Source organism: Triticum aestivum, chromosome 6A (genome assembly GCF_018294505.1).
Source record: "Triticum aestivum cultivar Chinese Spring chromosome 6A, IWGSC CS RefSeq v2.1, whole genome shotgun sequence".
NCBI lineage: Eukaryota > Viridiplantae > Streptophyta > Magnoliopsida > Poales > Poaceae > Triticum > Triticum aestivum.
Genome location: NC_057809.1, coordinates 520839824 through 520860694, shown reverse-complemented (window position 1 = coordinate 520860694; position 20871 = coordinate 520839824). Strand labels below are relative to the sequence as shown.

The following is a 20871-nucleotide window of genomic DNA, read 5'->3' as shown; positions in this document are numbered from 1 at the left end:
TGTCAAGGAGGAGAAGCCCGATGACGACGACGGCGGCGAGGATGGCGGCGACGACGGCGACTACTCCGCGTTCAGCCAGTTTCTTTTTTAATTAGATATATTATGTAATAAAAATCCGCGACTATTATGTAATATATGCAGAAATTTGCCGAAATTTGCTATATTTTTGCCTTTTTTGAACGCGTCTGGGGCGGCCCTGAGGTGGGCGGCTGGGGACCAACTCGTCCCCAGGCCGATTTTTTGCGTCGGCTCACCCCCAGGCGGCGATTTTAGGCGCCCCTGGGGAGCCAACGGCTGGAGATGCTCTTAGTCTTACTGTTGTATGGCTTTATAAGGTCTTGCGAGAATAATTAATAAAGTGGCCGTATGCATCGCCCAGATGCAGATGCCGGGGTCATCCTCCTTTTGTAAAAAAAAGATCTTCATACATCATCCCTTTCTTAACTCCTCCCTCCATTCACAAGTATAAAAGTTTTGAATATTTCAATATGAACCATACACTAACCATAACGAGAACAAATGCATTAAAATGTGTTTATATACATCTGAATCAGAGAAAAGCTACTCCCACACTACTAAAACAACGATAAATAATATGGATCGGAGTAAGTAGAACATTTTATATTTATAAACAGAGAAAGTACATCACAGGGGTTTTCAGCAAAATTCTCATTATGTACATCACAAATAATTGTATTAAACTACAAAGGGAAATTCTAATAAGAACACGTACGCACATATCACATGACCCACAAAACGTCATGACTCGCCTCTCTCCTCTGTAGCAAGTACATTTTCTTATCCTATCATCTACAACCGCACGCTCCATATCCACCCTAAAAGCTCGAATGGCCTGCCCGATCACTACCTGGACGCGAAATTGCCACCCAACCGGACGCCCGAAACGCAAACGCCCGGCCTGGCTGACAACCCCCGTATCCATATTTGCGATCGATATGGGGACGCCCGAACGTGCCCGCCATGTCGGATCCGGCCCACAATGGCCTACCCGACCCGCATATATTCAACCATATATGCATTCCAGAAGAAACCTAGCCGCATTCCACTCCGCTCCACTCAAACTTCCACCCATCCCGCCCCTTTGGTCCAAAAAGCCCTAAGAAACTCCTAACCTAGCCACAACATATTATTTATTGTGTTGAAATGCTATTTTTTCTATTTCTATCAAAGGTTGTTGCTGATTGTGTGTTTGGTTTCCTACGGGGATAAAGAAAACAACGAGGATGGGGATGAGAAACTTTTTATCCCCGCAAGTGGCTATGGGGATGGGGACGGGCATGGGAGGGTTGTCGCGGGGAGGGGATGGGAGTCTAATGCCTGCTTGGGTAATCCCCATTGCTAGCCTGACCTCCGCAACCCATTTGATGGCGCGCCGTCCCCGCGGGGTCGGGCTCCGAGCCAGAGGTCAACGCCGGTATGGTGTATGGCAAGCACGCTATGGACATTCCTGGCTGCGGACGCGAGGCGTGCCCGCCGTGCAAGGCACCAAGCGCAGATGGCCGCAGAAGCTCTCACGACCCAGACCGCGAAGGTGGAATTGCACACTGCTGGGCCTGCCCGCCCGCCCGCCAAATCCATCATCGACCTCTCGTCCACTGGCGACAGACAGGCCGCAGACTCCGACGAGGAAGAACATGCCATGGGAGACGACGACGCCTCGAGTCCCGTGAGCGTCCCATGTCCTACTCTACCTCATCGGCGATCGCACCTTCACTTCAAGGGGCCCAGCCGGTCGCCGGGCATGGACACGACCGGAACAATAAGGATGGTTGCCAGCAAAAATTTAGATTAATTTGACGTTGTATGGATTTGATAATTTTAAAATGAGGTATCCAATTATGGAATCAAATTTTTACATGCTGACCGGGCACTGTTGCAAACGCGCACGCGGACATATTTCGGTACTTGAGGTTGTAGATGCTCTCACACTCTCTCTTCCCTTTTTTGTTTGCTTCAATGAGAGAGATCCCCTAATCCATCGATTGATCGTGCAACCCCAAGTCGCACTCCTGCCCCTACAGCTTCTAGTAAGTCCATGACCCCTATGCACACACCTTTTTTCCTCGTTGTCGTGGTATTTTTTTGTGTGGTTCTAAAGGGGCGATTTGTTGGAAATTACCGTACCGGTGAGCTTGATGAGAGGGAGGGGTGTGGAGGGAATGGGTCTTCGATGAGGCGCTACGGATCCTCCGGTCGGTGGCGCTTGCATCATCATGTATCCGAGCATGGTTGTAGTTTGTATTATATTTTAGAAGTTGTATTTTGTACCTTTTTTAGGGATTTTTTTTGAGGATTTTTTTTAGACTCCCTCCTGCCGGACTGCATAACATTGACTCAATGGGCCCCATAGTCCATCCGAGTCCAGAGCCCGTCTGCAGAGCATCTCCCCAGCCCAACTTTATAAACCCGTCAATACATCCTGGCAGAGGCAGCCGCACTCTCACTCTCCGTCTCCTCGCCAACGACAGCGAGCAGTGAGCTGCGGGGCGCGTGCGGCGTCGGTGTGGAGAGCGACGCGACCGACTCCGGCAGGCGCCTCCTGATCACCACCGCCTTCTCCTCCGCAATGGCGAACAGGGGAGGGAAAGGGTCCTACCCCCCGTCCAAGTCAGGTGATCCCCGTTCACCCCCCCTTTCGTTTTATCCCCTGTTTCCCTGTTTTTTTTTTTTTTTTTTTTGCGTCGATGTCGTCTCAATCCTCGACCAACGCGACATTCACCGGATAAAACCCGGTGGATGCGGGGATCTTCGCGTCTATCGAGTAGGATCCGATGCGAATGGCCATGGATTAGGGTTTACAGAACGCCGAGGGTTTTGTTGTCACGGTACTGGTGCCCTGGCGGGTGGGCATCGGAAGGATATGAATTTTGGCTATCGGAGAAGATTTAGATCCAATTTGATCGGTGCGAGGGCTTATGATTTGGTTGCTTATTATGTTGTTTTAATCGGATTTTGTTATGGGTGTGATATATCCACGACAAAACAGAGCTGTTTGTTCAGGGCCTCTTTCGACTGTAGGACTTTTGAGAAGGGTTCCAGTCCTTAAGATTTTTTTTCCTGACAATGCCCTTTGGATCGTAGAATTGGATTGGGTTATCTGTTATGTGCGCTTGTAGAAATACATCTGGCTAATATTTGTTACCAAATTAATCTTTAACAACTTTCCTACTGGTTGTGTCACATTCATATGTGGTGTGGGTGGGTTCTTATAATTTGGTGTCTCAAGGAAAGCTGGAAAAGTAGATAATTGAGTTGATCGTGACACAGCTTGCTCAAAATGACGATGCATTAAACGCTGCTGGGCATTGTCGAATCACTAGCAGCCTAATAGGTTTTGGGTCTGCTTGCCTGTGAATAAGGTAACACTAAATGGATTATTTGTGTTTATGCACAAGTGCATTGCTAAATTTAGCGATTCCTAAGGGTTTTAGTCTAACGAATGGTCCTTCCCTTCAACAAGAGAGTGAATATCCGTGGATATGTCTTGCATGCGTTCCTTGGAAGAATTTTTGTTGATTTTGGTGCAGTTAAGCACATAAGCTTGGTCTGTATATTTAAATTCCATGCTTGAGCATCTTGGTGTGTTCTCTTTTTTTTTCCTGCTCTGCAGAGGAAGGCCAGCTGTCAATGTAGGGCATGTTTGGTTGGTAACTAACTGCCTTAGCTTAGGTGCTCAAATTCTTAGCCTCACTTTGGATTGCCCAAGGGAATTTTGCCACACTTTTTGTGTGTATGACATGTGGACTTATATTGAACAAAAAGAATCTTGCCTTAGGTGTGGCTAGAACCAAACACACACCTAACCTGGTCAAACTTGCCTAACTTGATATGTGGCAAAGTGTGGCTGGGAACCAAGCAGCCCCTTAGTCAATCCAACCTTCACTATTTTGGTGAAGGAAAATCCTTGTATCAAATGTAGAACTAAACTAGAAGCTGAGGTATATGCCTATTCTGAAATATCACATGTGTGATATGCTCGTGGTTCTGTGATAGTTAGCGTTTTTTCGTACCTGTGTTAGAACGGCTTACGACATGCCGTAAATTCTCTCTCAAGAATATACTACTTTAGAGAACATGATGATTTATCCCTTGCTTATTTGAAGTAATAGGTTATCTATTTCGCAGCATCTTAGTAACACACACCACAACCTTGTTGTCTTGTTGAAATGCGTGGAATGGAGTGATGTACATGTATCAAGTCTGCATATTGTACTGTGTGTTTTGGAATTAATTTTAAATAGCAATATTTAGCAGCACTATCACCAAAGAACTAGCCATGGGCATGGGTGCGTGGAAGTTAGCTATCCATGTGGCAGAACCATGACTTGGTTTCGAGATCTTATCGGTTTCAACTCTAGCCTACCGCAACTTGTTTGGAACTGAGAGGCTTAAGTCAAAATAAAGTGAAATTGCGGGGCACAATTAAAGTGAAATTGCGGGGCGCAAATAAAGTGAAATTGCGGGGCACGACAGCAACAAAACAACCACCGCCTATATATTGAGTTATTGACCTCCATTTCCGGTTCATCCCACCTCCAACTTTCCTCCTCTTCCCCTCTTCTTCAGATCTACTCCGCCGCCGCCTCCCATGGCGCCTCCAGCCAGAAACCTTAACCCTAATCCGAACACTAACAACCCCGATCTTCCCTCCGACATGGGTATTCTCTTCGGTTCGCCTCCTACCGCTGCGCCCACGTTCCCTGCCGCCATCGGCCCGCCGCCGCCGTTCAGCCCTTACTCCCACCCCTCGGCCACCTCTCCCTTTCACGGCGGCCCCTACCTCCACCACACGCAGGATCTTCATCCCCCTATGCCCCGCCCACCCATCTCCTTCCCCATGCACCGCCCAGCCATCTCCTTCCCCATGCACCGCTACTTCTCCACTCCAGATCTAAATGCAAACCCTAGCGCCGCCTTGCCCGGCAGCTACCTTCACTACCCGCAGGATCTCCGATACCTCAACTCCTACAGGCAAGACCTGAACCTGAGTGTTAACCTCAGAGCCGCCTTGGGCCGCCTGCAGGATCGCCAATCTCCCATGGCCAGCTCAGGCAACTCCATCCACACACTTAACCCAAACACAAACCTGAACCTGAGCGCCAACCCCAGCGCGGCTTCGCACGGCCGCTACCATCAGAACGCGCAGGATATTCGACATTCCATGCCCCGCCCAGTAATATCCTTTACCATGCCAAACCGGAGCGACAACCCCCGCACCGTTGCAGGTGCCAAACCTGAACAGAATAAAGGTATTTATGTCTGACAGGGAAGTTTTTTAATCTAAGGCTTTTATGGTATGTTTTTTTGTTGTTCAGTTGTGTGATCCTGCTATATGATGATTGATGATTTTACAGCTTCATAAAAATGAATGCTGTGTTTTTTGAGAAGTTGAGCTTTCGAAGGCAAGTTTAGAGTTTGACATATTTCTTACCTGTTTTATTTTTGCAGGAGCACCGAACGGAAGGCAGAACAATTCTAATGATGTTATTCACCTTTCTGATTCCGATTCTGATTCTGATTCTGATGGTAATAATATTGCCCAATCTTGTCATTAAACATTTTCCAGGCAACAGTTTATTTATTGGACTAAATCCTTTTTATTTTCAACTCACATTATCCTTCTTATGATATGTTTTATGTCTGGCTACTTGGTCTGGGCATGCCAAGTCCCATGTGTTCACACTGCTGTTCTACTTAAATCTAGTTTTACTACACTTATCACAGCTCTGCTCCATGAGAAAATCCTTTGGTATTTGCTTTTGTTATAAGAATTAAAGAATATCACTTGTGTCTGCTAGCACGTTACGAGCTATCTGTCTGATATGATCATTGTGTTTTATTTATCACTGTCAAGAAAATTCTATTTGTATGGTTGTACCCTGCTACCCTAGGGCTTAGGGCATCTTTAGCAAGAAGGTAGTAAACTTTACTGTTGAAAACTTGAAATGATACTTTTTGTTCCAGTAAAGATTAAAAAATGATTTAACTAGAATAGTCCCACAACCTTCTACACTCTCCAAATACTTGTCTTGGCAGCCTTCATAGGATTGATCAAATACTACAGAAAAAAATGTCGGAATAGAATTATATACCATGTTTGTGGTTCCCCTTTGGTTTTATTTGCAGATGATTCGTTGACTATTTGCTCATAGTTGATGTTATTTACCATTACATTGAGTGTGAAAGGACACTTCATATCGTTTGTAGTTGAAGGCAAGACACTGTTGTTTTGTTTCACCAATTTATGGCTGTGCATACCAAATGGTAATCATTGAGCTGCTTACATTGTAACTATTGCAGTATTTGATAGGGCAGGATATCTGATCACAGTACATAAATAAGCACTAAAATTTACCGGATAGTTGAATGAAACCGATTAAGTCAATGTGAATACTGTATTGATATATAGTTGGAAATATACAAGAAACTCATATATCACTGCCTGTATTTAGATTTTTTCGAAGAAGAGGCTCCCCCCACACACTCCAAGTCAAATGGGAAAGCTTCATCTGATAGCCTAAAAACTGGTGGAAAGGCTTCATCCTTTTCTAATGGTATGGATGCATCGTTTTGTACTTTTGCTATACATTCATCCATTCAAGAGTTGCCGATAAAACTGAAAGTTCTAGTTACATAATAGATTGTCTTTCTGTGTCTTTCATGTATTATGTTCTCATAGGAGAAGGTAGCAAAGGAGGGAAGGCATTTAGTGCTGGGAAAGGCGGGAAGGGCTCCGCATCAAATGCAAAGCCTGCAATGTCTGATGCAGAACTAAAGCTTCAGCTTGGTCAGTTCCTTCCGTTGAAATATCCTCTATTTTTCTAGAAGCTTATTTCATAGTAACCTTAATAGTAGTTAAAGTTCGGTAGTTTATGGAATTTCAGTAGGCTCTTTACTTGAGAAGTTCCGTATAATGAGATTGTTAGTTTTACATCATTTGAAACGGGCACACATCTTATATTATGATTTTCAAACGCCCCTTCTGTCTAAACATAAAAAAGGCAAGCTGATTCCCGCATAACAATTGGTTGCAGATATGCCTCCAAATTCTATATTGTTATCGAACTGTGAAGCAGCAGAAATGTTGCAGAAAATTCAAGGACATATGGCTATCTTATCAGAGGATCCGACTATAAAAATTCCCGAGTAAGGAATATCTCTTGTTTTAATTCTGTTATTATGTTCCGCTAATGATTGTTTATGTGGTGTTCCAGTCTGTTAGCTTGTGTGACTCCATGTTTAATCTTTTCTTCTTGCTCCGGCAGGTCGTTTGACAAGGCCTTTCAATATGCAAAAGAAGGAAATCACTTCACCTCTGCGAAGTCGGTGAAAGAAATTCTGGAGTATCCTTTGTTTTGGTTAAGAACTAATATTAGAGATTGCATTGTGGTTACGCAGTCAAATTGTTTCGCCAAGCAACCACTTTGTAGTTATTTTCCTTGACTCGTAGCTGCAGACCTCTTAAAGACTATGGTGTTAATGATGGCGAGGTTCGTAAGCCTTCTTTTCCTCTCACCTTCTTGTATCTCATTTCCCTCATCTCAAACATAAAATGGTTTGTTGTACCTGTAACAGATATGCATGATAGCGAACATTGGGCCTGAGACCATCGAAGAGGTTTATGCACTGATACCGTCTCTCAAGGTCAGTGTCTTTTGCTGACATTTGGGATATATGCCATTTCATATTTTACCAGGAACTCAGTCCTGCAAAATCCAAATTTCTCTGCACAGGCTACTAGGTCCATCAATGAAGGCAAGATCGTGGAGGCTCTTGCTGCCCTCGCTAACATAAAAGTCTCCAAGTGAACCTCAGCTACACAGGTAATCCTGGGGCAAATCTTTGAACCACACCTCTTCCTGATCGCTCGCCTTTCTTTATGATTTAAATTTCTGAATGGGTCTTAATCTTAACCATATATGCAGCTGATCGGGCAATGAAGGATCCGTAACGGGGGTCTCTGTGGTGTATGGTTGTTCACCAAAATCGAGCTCTTTCTTTCGAGGGCCGAAATCAAGTTGTGTGTATGTAAACCGTGCTGTGCACCTGTGTGCCAGTTCTAGGTCTGGCTGGTTGAACTTTGACTTTTGGAAACTAGCTTGTGTCTAGCTGCCGGTTTAGCTAGTTGTTGAGGTGATGTACTCTGAATTGCCAAGTTATGCCCGATGGTCTGGCACGCCTGAGCGAGGAATATTGTTGTTGCGGGCTGTGTGTTTCTGCATTTCTGCTTGTCTGTTTACTTCTCTGTGAGTCGCATCTCTTCTGGGTGCAGCTTTTTACTTCTAGTTTGGGTTTTCTGTAGACGGCAGCTCTGGTAGGGCAGAATGCATTTGTAGGTTTATCGGTTTTAGCTAGAACGATTAGCAATCCTACATAAAACCCATTTGATTTAAATTTGTAGTTTCAGGAGTTTTAGGGCTCCTTTGATTCAAAGGAATCTTATAGGACTGAGGATTTAGATCCCTAGGAATGTTCTACACGTTGTTATTCCTGTAGCTTTGTTATCTATTCCTGTGTTTTGAGAATCCTATACATCAAAGCAACCCTTAGCTAAGCAGTTTGTTCTTAGGAATCCAACATAAAACCTATTTTGTTTACTACATAGGTTTTATTTTTTACCCTTCACTTGCTTTTTTTTCCTGGTACCTTTAGATATATCTGCTGCTTGCAGAGACTGATAGGTGATCAAAGTTTGCTTGGGCGTGCACAGGGCCATTTGAACCGCTAAGCAAATTCCCCTTTGAAGACATCCCTGTTTTCCTAGTTTTGCATTGAGTTTGATTCCTTTCTCTAACCTGTTTGTTTCAGTTTCAACTGGCTTTGAATAGCCCGTCGATTGCCATTGAAGTATGTCTGGACATGCTTCAGCCAATTGCATTGAAAATGGCTCGGATCTAGATTTAGCTTCACTAGCAAAGCTGATTTCAAATAGTTGTTTGTTTCAGTTTTTGATATTTTTTCTATGGGAATCTGCTGTCTAAAACTATTGAATATCCTTGGTTCTAATTTTTAGTTCTTTTCTTTCTTCTGGAAGGAAACTGCTTTGCTAGTACTAGCACTGCATAAACCCTCGAAGACTACAAAAACGGCGTGGTGTATACCGTGCAACTTTTTATTTTTTTTACACAGGGTTGTTGAATATCAACAACTTATTACACATAATCCAATTTCTTTAGAGAGAGTTGAAGGAGTAGGTTTTATTAGCAGAGAAGAAGATTACGAGCTTTTGAAACACAATGGGATCTTCGTAAAGTGGATCCTTATGGATTTTACAACCAATTTGATTGAAAAAACTTAGTATTTCACCATGATATGTAACTCTCAAATACCACACAAACTCTTAGATTTATTTTATACCCGTTGCAATTCATGGGCTTTTCCCGATATAATAATAATAATAAAAGGGAGGTGCGTTTCTCTAAACTTTTGGTCTGTCCATCATATGGAATTATTTTCTTTCGTACCTATCTGACGTGGTATTAAAAATTTTGTCCATCCATGCATAAATAAATTTTTAGGTTGGGCCTTCAAACTGGCCAGTTAAGGGCCTGTTCCTCATCCCCCGCCCCCACCCCCCCCACCCCTCGATTGGGACATAGGGAGTCAGTCCCTTGCGTCAGCCAAGGGGCCTACTCCGCATCTTTTTTTTTCTTTCAATTGGGCCGCAAGGAAAAAAATGAGTGTTTTCTTTGTAACCTATGTTGTGAGTAAGCCGACGAAAGAGCTATTCTGAGCTTGAGCTCAGATGCACTACATATCTCAGTCCTTCATTGGCCCCAAGATTCACAACCACCCATGTATATTCTTGTGTATTGCGAATAGCATACCCATCCTATCTCCGCGTCAGGTCCCATCTATCTACTGCATTTAATGCCACAGTCATGTCCCAAGCTAATCGGCTCAGCCGGCCGTGCGAGTTATGGGCCACGGCTCAGGCCTGGTCCCACTAACGGTAGACATCCACATCCACCCTCTTCCAGATCTTCTCTGCCGTCTGCGGGGCGTCGGCCAGAGTCCGCGACCATTAATTGCATGATTAGCGGCTGCCCTCGTCTGCCACTGAGCTGTCCAGAATGCCTGCAATGCTAATGCTGACTGTCACGCTGATGCTGCTGCCACGTAATATATAACATGCACGCATCATCAACAAAAAAACTCAAGGACAAAGGGATATGGATATGAATTTTCTCAGCAAGCAACATCGTTTTGTTTGTCACACAAACCCAAAAATAGAAATTGCAGCCTTAAAGTTGACAGCATCAACCACAACAGTTAACTATTTACACCCAATGAAACCCACTAACACACTATCTTGGCTAGGTCTGGTTAATGTTCTTCTATCTGCTTCAGTTACTTCATACTTGTTGTGTCCACATTAGTAGTCTTTCTAATGCCAGCTGCTTCCCCTGAACTGTTCAGACCACGGGGCAAAAATTATACTACTCGAGAACATGCTCCCCATCAAGAAAACAGAGGAAACAAAACACACATAATTCACATTTGAAAGAATCAGGGCAGCAAACAACACAAACAAATCTTAAGATGCCTCTTGTATTTGCAATACACTTGGACCAGAAAAGATTCCCTCATCAACAGGAACATCTTTCGCTTAAGTTCAGTAGTATCTCCTACTAGTGCATATAATAAAAGATTAACTAACAACATTGTTCATCGGTAGTAACAGCACCCCATTCAGTCCAAGTTCATCTATCAACAATAACTTGGGAGCTGGAACCCAATCTTAGTCACATATTTATGCACATACACACTGTTCATCCATCATTTCTCACTGATTCCACCTACTAACCCAACAGTACGTAGGCAATCATCAGTCATCACTACTTGGAATGAACTAGGCACATCACAATGGACCAGAAGGCAGTACAAATGAAGATACTTCATATTTAATTCACTGATATGTGCAATCTCAGGAAAAAGTTAGTAGTAAATCCCACAGCTAAATACATAGATCACATTAAGCATAGGTGGAAGAGAGGATCAAACCTGTACCCGCACCTCCTTTCTCGCCGGATTCTTGTCCTCCTCACCCTCCCACGCAGGATTCTTCTCCTCCTCTGCTGCATTCTTGTGCTCATCCACCGCAACACTTGGCATCTTGATCCACGGGTGGCTGCGAGTAGGTAGTAGGGGCGGCGCCAGCGGAGACAGACAGTGCACACGGGGACGAGCGAGAAACAGGGGTGGCGCTAGCAGGGATGAGCGAGACGCTGACCCGGCCGTGAGGAACGGCGGTGGCTTGCTCTATCAGCTGCCAACTTATTCACTTAATTGTGCTCTCTCCTCGCAGGCTAGGCAGGCCTAGCACACCAGGCAGGACAAGTTTGTCAAACCAACTTAAATCCCGTGGCTCTCATCCGCGAGGCTGTTTACCTGTTTTTTGCAGCATGGACGAAGTGGGATTGCAGACGTCCGCGTCTGCCTGCATCTTGATGTTCTTCTCCTCTCCAACCGCGCCGCAAGAAACTAGATTGGCGGCCATGACTTCCTTAGCTTCTTCCTCGCACAGAACTTCCTTGCACATGTGTGTGGAGCAACAACTAAAATTGCAAAACATTAACATGGGACGGAGTGAGTACTATCTAATAGAAAAGTATTCCTTATAGAAACATGGTTGTTACTGACATCATGGAGGCCTGTACCATCGCCAGTGCTTGTTGGACTTCTTGACATGGCTGTCCGTGGCTCTTCCACCCTAATTGAACTCGCCGACATAATGTCATTTGCCACTGATGTATCAAAACCATCTATTGTTGCTACCAGGAAGATGTATGAACTCATCGACATGCCCGCTTGATGTGTTCCATCATCACTAGAACTGTCTTCGCTCTCAGTGGAATCTGATAGGCATATGGTCTCCACAATGTTGGAGAACCACACCTTCTGCTTCCTCTTTGATCCTCTGTTCGACTTCTTCTTCCCTTTCCGTCTCCAAGGCCCCTTCATGGAACTCGTGTTCCTTGTCGGGGATGCACCACTAATGTACGCATGTCCTACAAAGCAGAGTTGTTTGTAGTAAATATTCAAACTGCAATCCAAAAACACATTTTAAAAGTTTTGTTGCATGTTCCAACAATTTTTCGGTCCGCCTAACCTCCGATATTTGCCTGCAAGCGATGGCAACTCTCGTCGGCTTCTTCCTTAACCGGAACAGCTACAACTGCAGTTGACAGAGCAGTTAAATCAGTGTCAGCATATTTCACACTTGTGCTAGTGTTTACTTGAAAAAATTGTAACCTATGGCATGATGAAAGAACATGCGGTGCCCCCATGTTTGGTTTTGGTAATTGATGACAATCTCTATGGACTAATGGTTGCCTTGAGTTATATTTGAAGGTTTTGTCCATAGGCTTTTCTTGGAGTACATGTGTTGGTTTCAAGGAGAGTTTGTGTCGACCAAGGTGCTATTCAAGGAATTATCCAAAGATTGGTCATGTGAGTTGCAAGCATGTCTTGAAGAAGAAGATTGTGTGATCATTCATGTCTACCTTCAAGATATCATCCAAATGAAGAGAATTGGAAAGATTCAAGGTTGATCAAGATTAAGTCAAGAATGAATCAAGTTGATCAACACACAAAGCATACAATATGTACTGAGGGATCAAGTAATCCCATGGTATGGTAAGCATTGTCCATTACGCTTTGTTTGCTAACCCATGGTTTTCGTGAGAGTTCTTTGTGGGGTTAGGTTGCGATGTGCAAGTTCAAGTGGATCATCATGAAGAGATCAAATGCTTGAAGCTTGCCGTTCATTATGGTAACAATGGATTTATGAAGATGTGCCAAAGAGTGGCTGACCCATGGTGGAGTATGGGGGAGCAATCAACTAGTCTTCATCGAGCCGACACAATCAAGAAAGGTGGTCCAACTTGAGGGAGTCAAGATCGTCATCATCTAGCTCAAGTGGACTATGTGCAAGACAAAGGTTTGCCCCTGATAGGTTTTCTATTTTACCGGTCTCATAGTGGTAGTTGGGAGTCCGGGTTATAGGATCGATTTCCGTACTATCAAGGGGGGCTCTCGATGAGTAGCTTGATCATATCGTTCACAGAGAGCTCAAACCATTGCATCCTTGCATCATCTTTCTTGGTTCTTGTTTGGTTCTCTTTGAGAGTTTTGGAGCTTATGGTCATCTTGATGACAAGCTCGAGTTTATCGAAAACGGAGTTCACTTGCATCTTCTATGATGTTTTCGATGTTGGAGGTTATGCCCGTTCTTCTCTGTTGGAGGTTTCACTCCTCCATTTGTTAGGCATACCTCCCCTGCCTCCTTCTTCGCTGTTTTGATACTACTCGTCGTCTTGTTTCCAACAAGCTTGAGTTTGCTCAATTCGGAGCTCATATGCAGAAGTTATGGCAGTTCTTGTTTTCTTGAAAGTGGCTTTTGTCTGGTCCCAGAGGTAGTACCGCGAGCCCAAGCGGTAGTACCGCTTGGAGCTCTCAGCCATAGTACCACTGCAGTGCCGCTCTTCTACCGCCTCGAATTTGGGTCCTGCTCTTTTCATGTCGGGTTTAGCAGTAGGTGCACGGCAGTAAGGCACGGTAGTACCGCCTAAGCGGTAGTACCGCTCCGGTCGGGCGGTAGTACCGCTACTGCATTACTGCCGCCATACTCTGCTCTGCCTCTTTTGGTCTCGTGTTCTGCTCCTCCAGCGGTAGTACCACTGGGGTGAGCGGTAGTACCGCTTATATGCGGTACTACCGCCCCAAGGTTCATGTTTGTTGCTCCTTTTCCCTGTTTCTTCCGCCCAAGCGGTAGTACCGCTCGTGGAGTGGTAGTACCGCTCGTGTGCGGGCTGAGCACATAACGGTTCAATTTTTTCCCCTCCTATAAAAGGGGGTCTTCTTCCCCAATAAACCTTATCCTTTGAGCTCGTGTTCTTCCCCCATTGTTGACCTTCTTCGAGCGTGCTAACTCTCAATACCTCCATGGATTCTTGCTAGTTTTTGAGGGAAAAGAGAGAGGAGATCTAGATCCACATTTCCACCAATCACTTTCTCCTCTATGTGAGGGGAACCCCTTGGATCTTGGAGTTCTTGGTGTTCTCCTTCTTGTTCTTCCTCTCATTTTCCTCCCTAGCATTAGTTGCTTCGATGGGATTTGAGAGAGAAGGACTTGGGCACTCAGTGTTCCCTTGTCATTGCATTTGGTGCATCGGTTTGAGTTCTCCACGGTGATACGTGGAAGTTACAAGTTGAGAAGCTTATTACTCTTGGGTGCTTGGTACCCTTGAGCTTGTTCCTCTTGGGTGCTTGGGCGCCCTAGACGGTTGGTGGTGTCCGGAGCTCAATCATTGTGGTCTAAAGCTCCGAGCAAGCGTCGGGGTCTCCAATTAGGTTGTGGAGATCGCCCCGAGCAATTTGACGGCTACCGGTGACCGCCCCCAAGGGTCGCCAAAGTGTACGAGTTCGGTGACCACCCCCAAGGGTCGCCATTTGTACGGGTTCGGTGACTGCCCTCAAGGGCCCTTTAGTGGAATCACGACATCTTGCATTGTGCGAGGGCGTGAGGAGATTACGGTGGCCCTAGTGGCTTCTTGGGGAGCATTGTGACTCCACACCGCTCCAAACGGAGATTAGCATCCGCAAGGGTGTGAACTTCGGGATACATCGTCGTCTCCGCGTGCCTCGGTTATCTCTTACCCGAGCCCTTTACTTATGCACTTTAATTTGTGATAGCCATATTGTTTATTGTCATATATCTTGCTATCACATAGTTGCTTATCTTGCTTAGCATAAGTTGTTGGTGCACATAGGTGAGCCTAGTTGTTTTAGGTTTTGTGCTTGACAAATTAACCGCTAGGTTTATTCCGCATTTGTTCAAGCCTAAACCGTAATTATTTTAAAACGCCTATTCACCCCCCTCTAGGCGACATCCACGATCTTTCACATGACACACTCAATCTCTAATCTAACTTGTTTGCTAACATACCTCTACGACCACCCACCATGGGGCTTGTTTCTTGACCTGCAGGCTCAACCTCCTAAGCAAGTTTTATGTTGCCGATGCATTGGCGATCTGAGCTTTAGTACCTGTAGCAAAACATAAATGGCTTAGTTGCTTTGTGTCCAAGACATTACCAGAATGTCTTGCATCATCTCATTTTCCTTCCAGCCACATTTACCATTTTGATCATACATTTTTTAACACACCATTGCAACCTCACGGCCTTGTTCTTCTTGCAGATCAACATTTTTATCAAACATTTCTTGATACACCTTCACGACTTCTGCATCTTTCTACTCTTGCTCCCTTAGCCTTCAGTCTGTCTCAATAAGACTACCATGCTTAGGATCATCAGACCATTCTTCTGAATCAACTTCATCATTGCTTTCTTCCAAATCAACTTCATATTTGATTTCATTGTCAAAGATGTCAATAACCCCATAATCAAACCTGTCTGCACATTCAGTGTCGGTGCGCGGGTTGCTCTCTCCATCTCATATGCAACAACATACACACACAATTACCAGTTACTTCTACATGTAGTAATCAGTAAATATTTTTAAATCAAACATTTTTTGCTGTGCTCACATTCCGCATCAAGCTCTGCCCCAAGTTGCCGAGCAAGCTGATGATGCCTGAAAGGTATGAACATGCATTACGTTGATCTCCGGAACAGCATCCAGTAAACTAGCATCACCAAGCGGAATTTGTTCCTTACTGAGCATCCGCAGACGATTTTCTGCATACACTTCCTCCTCTCAACATTGAGCTGGCTTTTATACCATACCTAATCCCAAACCCCTTCTCCCAAAAATACAAGTTGTAGAAATCATATGCTTCACCCAGCGAGTCAAAAGTAGTACTTAGCACTGGAGAGATACCATTTTCAGTCGGGTTTTCTACAAACACCTTTACTGCCTTTTGAAATGCACTAACGCGATTTTGGGAAAGGGGTCCTGCTAGGAGCAGCAACACAAATTCTCGGCGGAAGGGATTTCAAATGTTTCTGTCAACCAATTTGATTCACTTTCCATCAAATTACAGTTCTAACTACATATCTACTAGAATATATTAATCATTCAAAACATCAAGCTTTAACACTAATTCATATCAAACCATGGATTAAAGACACCAACAATTTCAATCAATATCGCATCACTATACACAGCCAAAAAATTAAGTTACTGAAATTCTTCATGGCACATCTTCTCAGTTTAAATTCAGTTCCTCGCACACCTCTTATTCTAGCCAGGAGCCTAGGGATTCATCTTCCCCGTTGATAACTCAGAAATCGGAGGCGAACTGTCCCTTCACACTAGTAGAAAAAGGGTCAAATGTGAAGCACATTAGTGCCGGTTTGATTTTGAGCCAGCACTAATGTGTAGTGCCGGTTCCAACGGCTAGCTGGCTGCTCTCATTAGTATCGGTTCATGGCGAACCTTTAGGACTGGTTCGTGCCACGAATTGGTACTAAAGTGAGTGGTGGCAGGATGTTGTCAGTCTGGGGCCCCTCCAGCACCTTTAGTACCAGGTCGTCCTACATAAACCCTTCGTCCACCCGAGCTCGCTCTGTTCTTCCCATTTCCCCTCTCCTCTCTGTTCTTCCCCTCTTCCTCTCGAGCTCATCACACATTTTGCCCAAAATTTGTCAAGATTTGAAGGCCCCCATCCATTCAAATGATCACAAAGGTTAGCAACTTTGTCCTTTCATCTCTCATTGCTAGATTAGCTCTTGCAATGCTTTATATAGTGATTAGTTTGTGAGTTTAGTAATTTGGGAGGAATTATATGTGCTAGTATTTGATTTACATGCAATTTGAGGTCAAAAATAACACTTAGTTTGCATATGTAGGTGTGGTTTACTTAGTGCCTTCTAAATCTCCGTCGTAACCACCGTCGATCGCCCGCACCGTCCCATCACCGGCACCACCTTGCGGTGAGCCTCTTGTTCATGAATGTTTTATATAAAAAATTGATGTTTGTGTGATTTGGATATATAGTTACTCGTATAATTATCTTACCCGTACGTTGTTTGTTATACATAGTGCCATGGTTTTGATATCAGTCCCCGTCGGCCCTCGTCCTTGTTATGATTCAGATGTGGTATATTCTCTTTTAAAACTATTTGTTGCATTTTGTGTTTATGACATATGCCCATCAAGTTGACATAGATATTTGTATGTAGGAGGTATGTGAACCGGAAATTCCAACCGACCCTATTGTCGAGAGGTTAAATTTAGTTGAAAGAGAAAACCAGGATTTGAAAGAAAATTGAAAAGAATTGAGAGGGAGAAGATGAATTTGGAGTTGCATGTTATCGATGTCGTCGATGATCACAAGATCAAGATGGAGAAAATGCGCTTGAAGATTAGAAAGATTAGAAAATATGCCATTCATAGTGAGGCTTGGTATCATTATGCTGTTGGATCAATTGTTACCTTAGTTGCGATCTTGATCGCATTTGTTTTTGCATTTAAATTCTTTAGCTAGAGAGTTATTTGTTTGTTGCATTTAAGTGTTGTATGAACTTTATGTATGAAATTTATGTATGAGCTTGTATTAATTTGTTCTTTTCGGTGTTGTGTAATGAAGATGAGCCGACAATGGATGTACGATGACCGATGCTCTCCCGAGTTCATTAATGGCGTGCATACTTTTCTGCTTGCGGCAGAGGCAAACAAGCGGGCGGATGGTTTTATGCCTTGTCCATGTGCTGACTGTAAGAATGATCACAATTACTCTACGTCAAGAACCATTCATGCCCACTTGTTTGAGTCCGGTTTCATGCCCCACTATAATGTTTGGACCAAGCACGGAGAAAGAGGGGTTATGATGGAAGACAATGAAGAAGAAGAGGACGACGACAACTATCCTGGCCATGGGTTCCCTGAATACGATGATACAACAATTAGGGAAGAAGCTGAGCGGCAATGCGGGAAGAAGCTGAAGAAGAGGCATCAGATGATCCCGCTGATGATCTAGGTCGGGCCATTGCTGATGCAAAGAGAAACTGCGCAAGTGATTTGGAGAAGAAGAAGTTGCAGCGCATGTTAGAGGATCACAAGAAATTGTTGTACCCAAATTGCGAAGCTGACAAGAAAAAGTTGGGCACTACACTGGAATTGCTGCAATGGAAGGCAGAGAATGGTGTATCTGACAAGGGATTTGGAAAGTTGCCGGTAATGATAAAGAATATGCTTCCAAAGGACAACGAATTGCCCAAGAGTACGTACGAAGCAAAGAAGGATGTCTGCCCTCTAGGGTTAGAGGTGCAGAAGATACATGCATGCCCTAATGACTGCATCCTCTACCGCGGTGATCAGTACGAGGATTTGAACGCTTGTCCGGTATGCGGTGCCTTGCGCTATAAGATCAGCCACGATGACCCTGGTAATGTCGAGGGCGAGTGCCCCAGGAAGAAGATTCCTGCCAAGGTGATGTGGTATGCTCCTATAATACCACGGTTGACACGTTTGTTCCAAAACAAAGAGCATGCCAAGGCGATGCGATGGCACAGAGAAGACCATAAGAAAGACGGAAAGAATAGAGTACCCGCTGACGGATCGTAGTGGAGAAAAATCGAGAGAAAGTACAGGAAGGAGTTTGCAGGTGACACAAGGAACACATGGTTTGGTCTAAGCGCAGATGGCATTAATCCTTTTGGGGAGCAGAGCAGCAACCATTGCACCTGGCCTGTAACTCTATGTTTGTATAACCTTCCTCCTTGGTTGTGCATGAAGCAGAAGTTCATTATGATGTCAGTGCTCATCCAAGGCCCTAAGCAACTTGGCAACGACATTGATGTGTACCTAAGGCCATTAGTTGAAGAACTCTTACAGCTGTGGAATGGAACATGTGTACGTGCATGGGATGAGCACATGGGGGAAGAATTTGACCTAAAGGCGTTGCTGTTCGTGACTATCAATGATTGGCCTGCTCTCAGTAACCTTTCGGGACAGACAAACAAGGGATACTACGCATGTACGCACTGTTTGGATGATACCGACAATATATATTTGGATAATTGTAGGAAGAATGTGTACCTGGGACATCGTCAATTTCTTCCGAGCAGGCATCCCGTAAGAAAGAAAGGCAAGCATTTCAAAGGTGAGGCGGATCACCGGACGAAGCCTCGCCACCGTACTGGTGCTGATGTACATGATATGGTCAAGGATTTGAAGGTAGTCTTTGAAAAGGATCCTGGCGGACAACCTGTTCCGAATGACGCTGACGGACGCGCACCCATGTGGAAGAAGAAATCTATATTCTGGGACCTACCCTATTGGAAAGACCTAGAGGTCCGCTTCGCAATCAACGTGATGCACGTGACGAAGAATCTTTGTGTGACCCTGCTTGGCTTCTTGGGCGTGTATGGGAAGACAAAAGATACACCTGAGGCAGGGGAGGACCAACAACGTATGCACGGAAAAGTTGACATACATCAGGGTCATGCCAGCTACGCTCTTACCAAAGAAGAGAAGGAAATCTTCTTTGAATGCCTGCTCAGTATTAGGGTACCGTCTGGCTTCTCATCAAATATAAAGGGAATAATAAACATGGCAGAGAAAAAGTTCCAGAACCTAAAGTCTCATGGCTGCCACATGATTATGACGCAACTACTTCCGGTTGCATTGAGGGGGCTTCTACCGGATAACGTTCGATTAGCGATCGTGAAGCTATGTGCATTCCTCAATGCAATCTCTCAGAAGGTAATCGATCCAGAAATCATACCAAGGTTAGAGAATGATTTGGTGAAATGTCTTGTCAGTTTCGAGTTGGTGTTCCCACCATCCTTCTTCAACATCATGACGCACGTCCTAGTTCACCTATGCGAAGAGATTAATGTTTTGGGTCCTGTATTTCTACACAATATGTTCCCCTTTGAGAGGTTCATGGGAGTCTTAAAGAAATATGTTCATAACCGTGCTAGGCCAGAAGGAAGCATCTCCAAGGGCCATGAAAATGAGTAGGTCATTGAATTTTGTATTAACTTTATTCCTGACCATAAGCCGGTTGGTGTTCCCGAATCGCGGCATAAGGGCAGACTGGATGGAAAAGGCACGCTAGGAGGGAATCAAATAATATGTATGGACGAACATTCTCTCACTGAAGCACACTACACAGTTCTACAGAATTTCGCCTTGGTGGCTCCGTATATGGACGAACACAAGAATTTTCTACGCTCCAAACACCCGGAGCAGTGAACAAACTAGGAGTTTCGCCGGCTGGTTGCAGACACGTACCATGCATGACGCCTCTATTGAAGATGACCTGTACTCGCTGCCCCAGTTACCATCTTCGAATATAATGACTTTCAAAGGGTATGAGATAAATGGTAATACATTTTACACGATCGCCCAAGATAAGAAGAGCACCAACCAAAACAGTGGTGTCCTCTTTGATGCAACAACCAAGACGGGAAAGGAAACATATTATGGTTACATAGAGGACATATGAGAACTTGACTATGGACGTGGTTTGAAGGTCCCTTTGTTTCAGTGCAAATGGGTCAATATGACATGAGGCGGGGTAACGAAAGACCCGCAGTACGGAATGACAACAGTGGATCTCAAAAATCTTGCGTATGCAGACGAATCATTCATCCTAGCCAATGATGTGGCACATGTTTTCTATGTGAAGGACATGTCTACCAAGCCGACAAAAAGAAAAGATAAGGAAGCGAATGCATCATATGATGAACCAAAGTGCCACATAGTTCTTTCTGGGAACACAAACATCGTGGGAGTGGATGACAAGACAGACATGTTAGAAGATTATGAAAAGTTTGATGAAATTGCTCCATTCACAGTGAATATTGACCCGGGCATCCCGATAAATGATGAAGATTTTCCATGGCTACGGCGCAAAGGGACACACAAGAAGAA

At 44.4% G+C, this 20871-nt stretch overlaps 1 protein-coding gene across 4 annotated transcripts; it reads left to right on the top strand.

Moving 5' to 3' along the window:
* Nucleotides 1–2388: 2388 nt before the first annotated feature.
* Nucleotides 2389–8223, top strand: LOC123128244 (DNA-directed RNA polymerases IV and V subunit 4). 4 transcript variants are annotated; one of them, XM_044548203.1, is made up of 10 exons: nt 2389–2633; nt 5470–5547; nt 6474–6575; nt 6707–6808; nt 7056–7167; nt 7287–7364; nt 7478–7511; nt 7597–7665; nt 7755–7844; nt 7947–8223. In XM_044548203.1, exons 1-9 carry the CDS (start codon nt 2588–2590, stop codon nt 7827–7829), a joined length of 696 nt encoding a protein of 231 aa, XP_044404138.1. In that variant the 5' UTR covers nt 2389–2587; the 3' UTR covers nt 7830–7844; nt 7947–8223. The 4 variants fall into 4 exon arrangements, with proteins under 4 accessions (XP_044404138.1, XP_044404137.1, XP_044404136.1 ...); XM_044548202.1 differs by having other exon boundaries at nt 6701–6808; XM_044548201.1 differs by lacking the exon at nt 2389–2633 and adding an exon at nt 4575–5270.
* The last annotated feature ends 12648 nt before the right edge of the window (nt 8224–20871 follow it).

What these genes read in the sequence shown, in the direction of transcription:
- LOC123128244 (XM_044548200.1), top strand. Translation starts at nt 4,610, where the DNA reads ATGGCGCCTCCAGCCAGAAACCTTAACCCTAATCCGAACACTAACAAC. An exon ending in GGCTTCATCCTTTTCTAATG is followed by an intron (nt 6,576 to 6,700) that starts GTATGGATGCAT and finishes ATGTTCTCATAG; the next exon opens with GAGAAGGTAGCAAAGGAGGG. An exon ending in TCGGTGAAAGAAATTCTGGA is followed by an intron (nt 7,365 to 7,477) that starts GTATCCTTTGTT and finishes TCGTAGCTGCAG; the next exon opens with ACCTCTTAAAGACTATGGTG.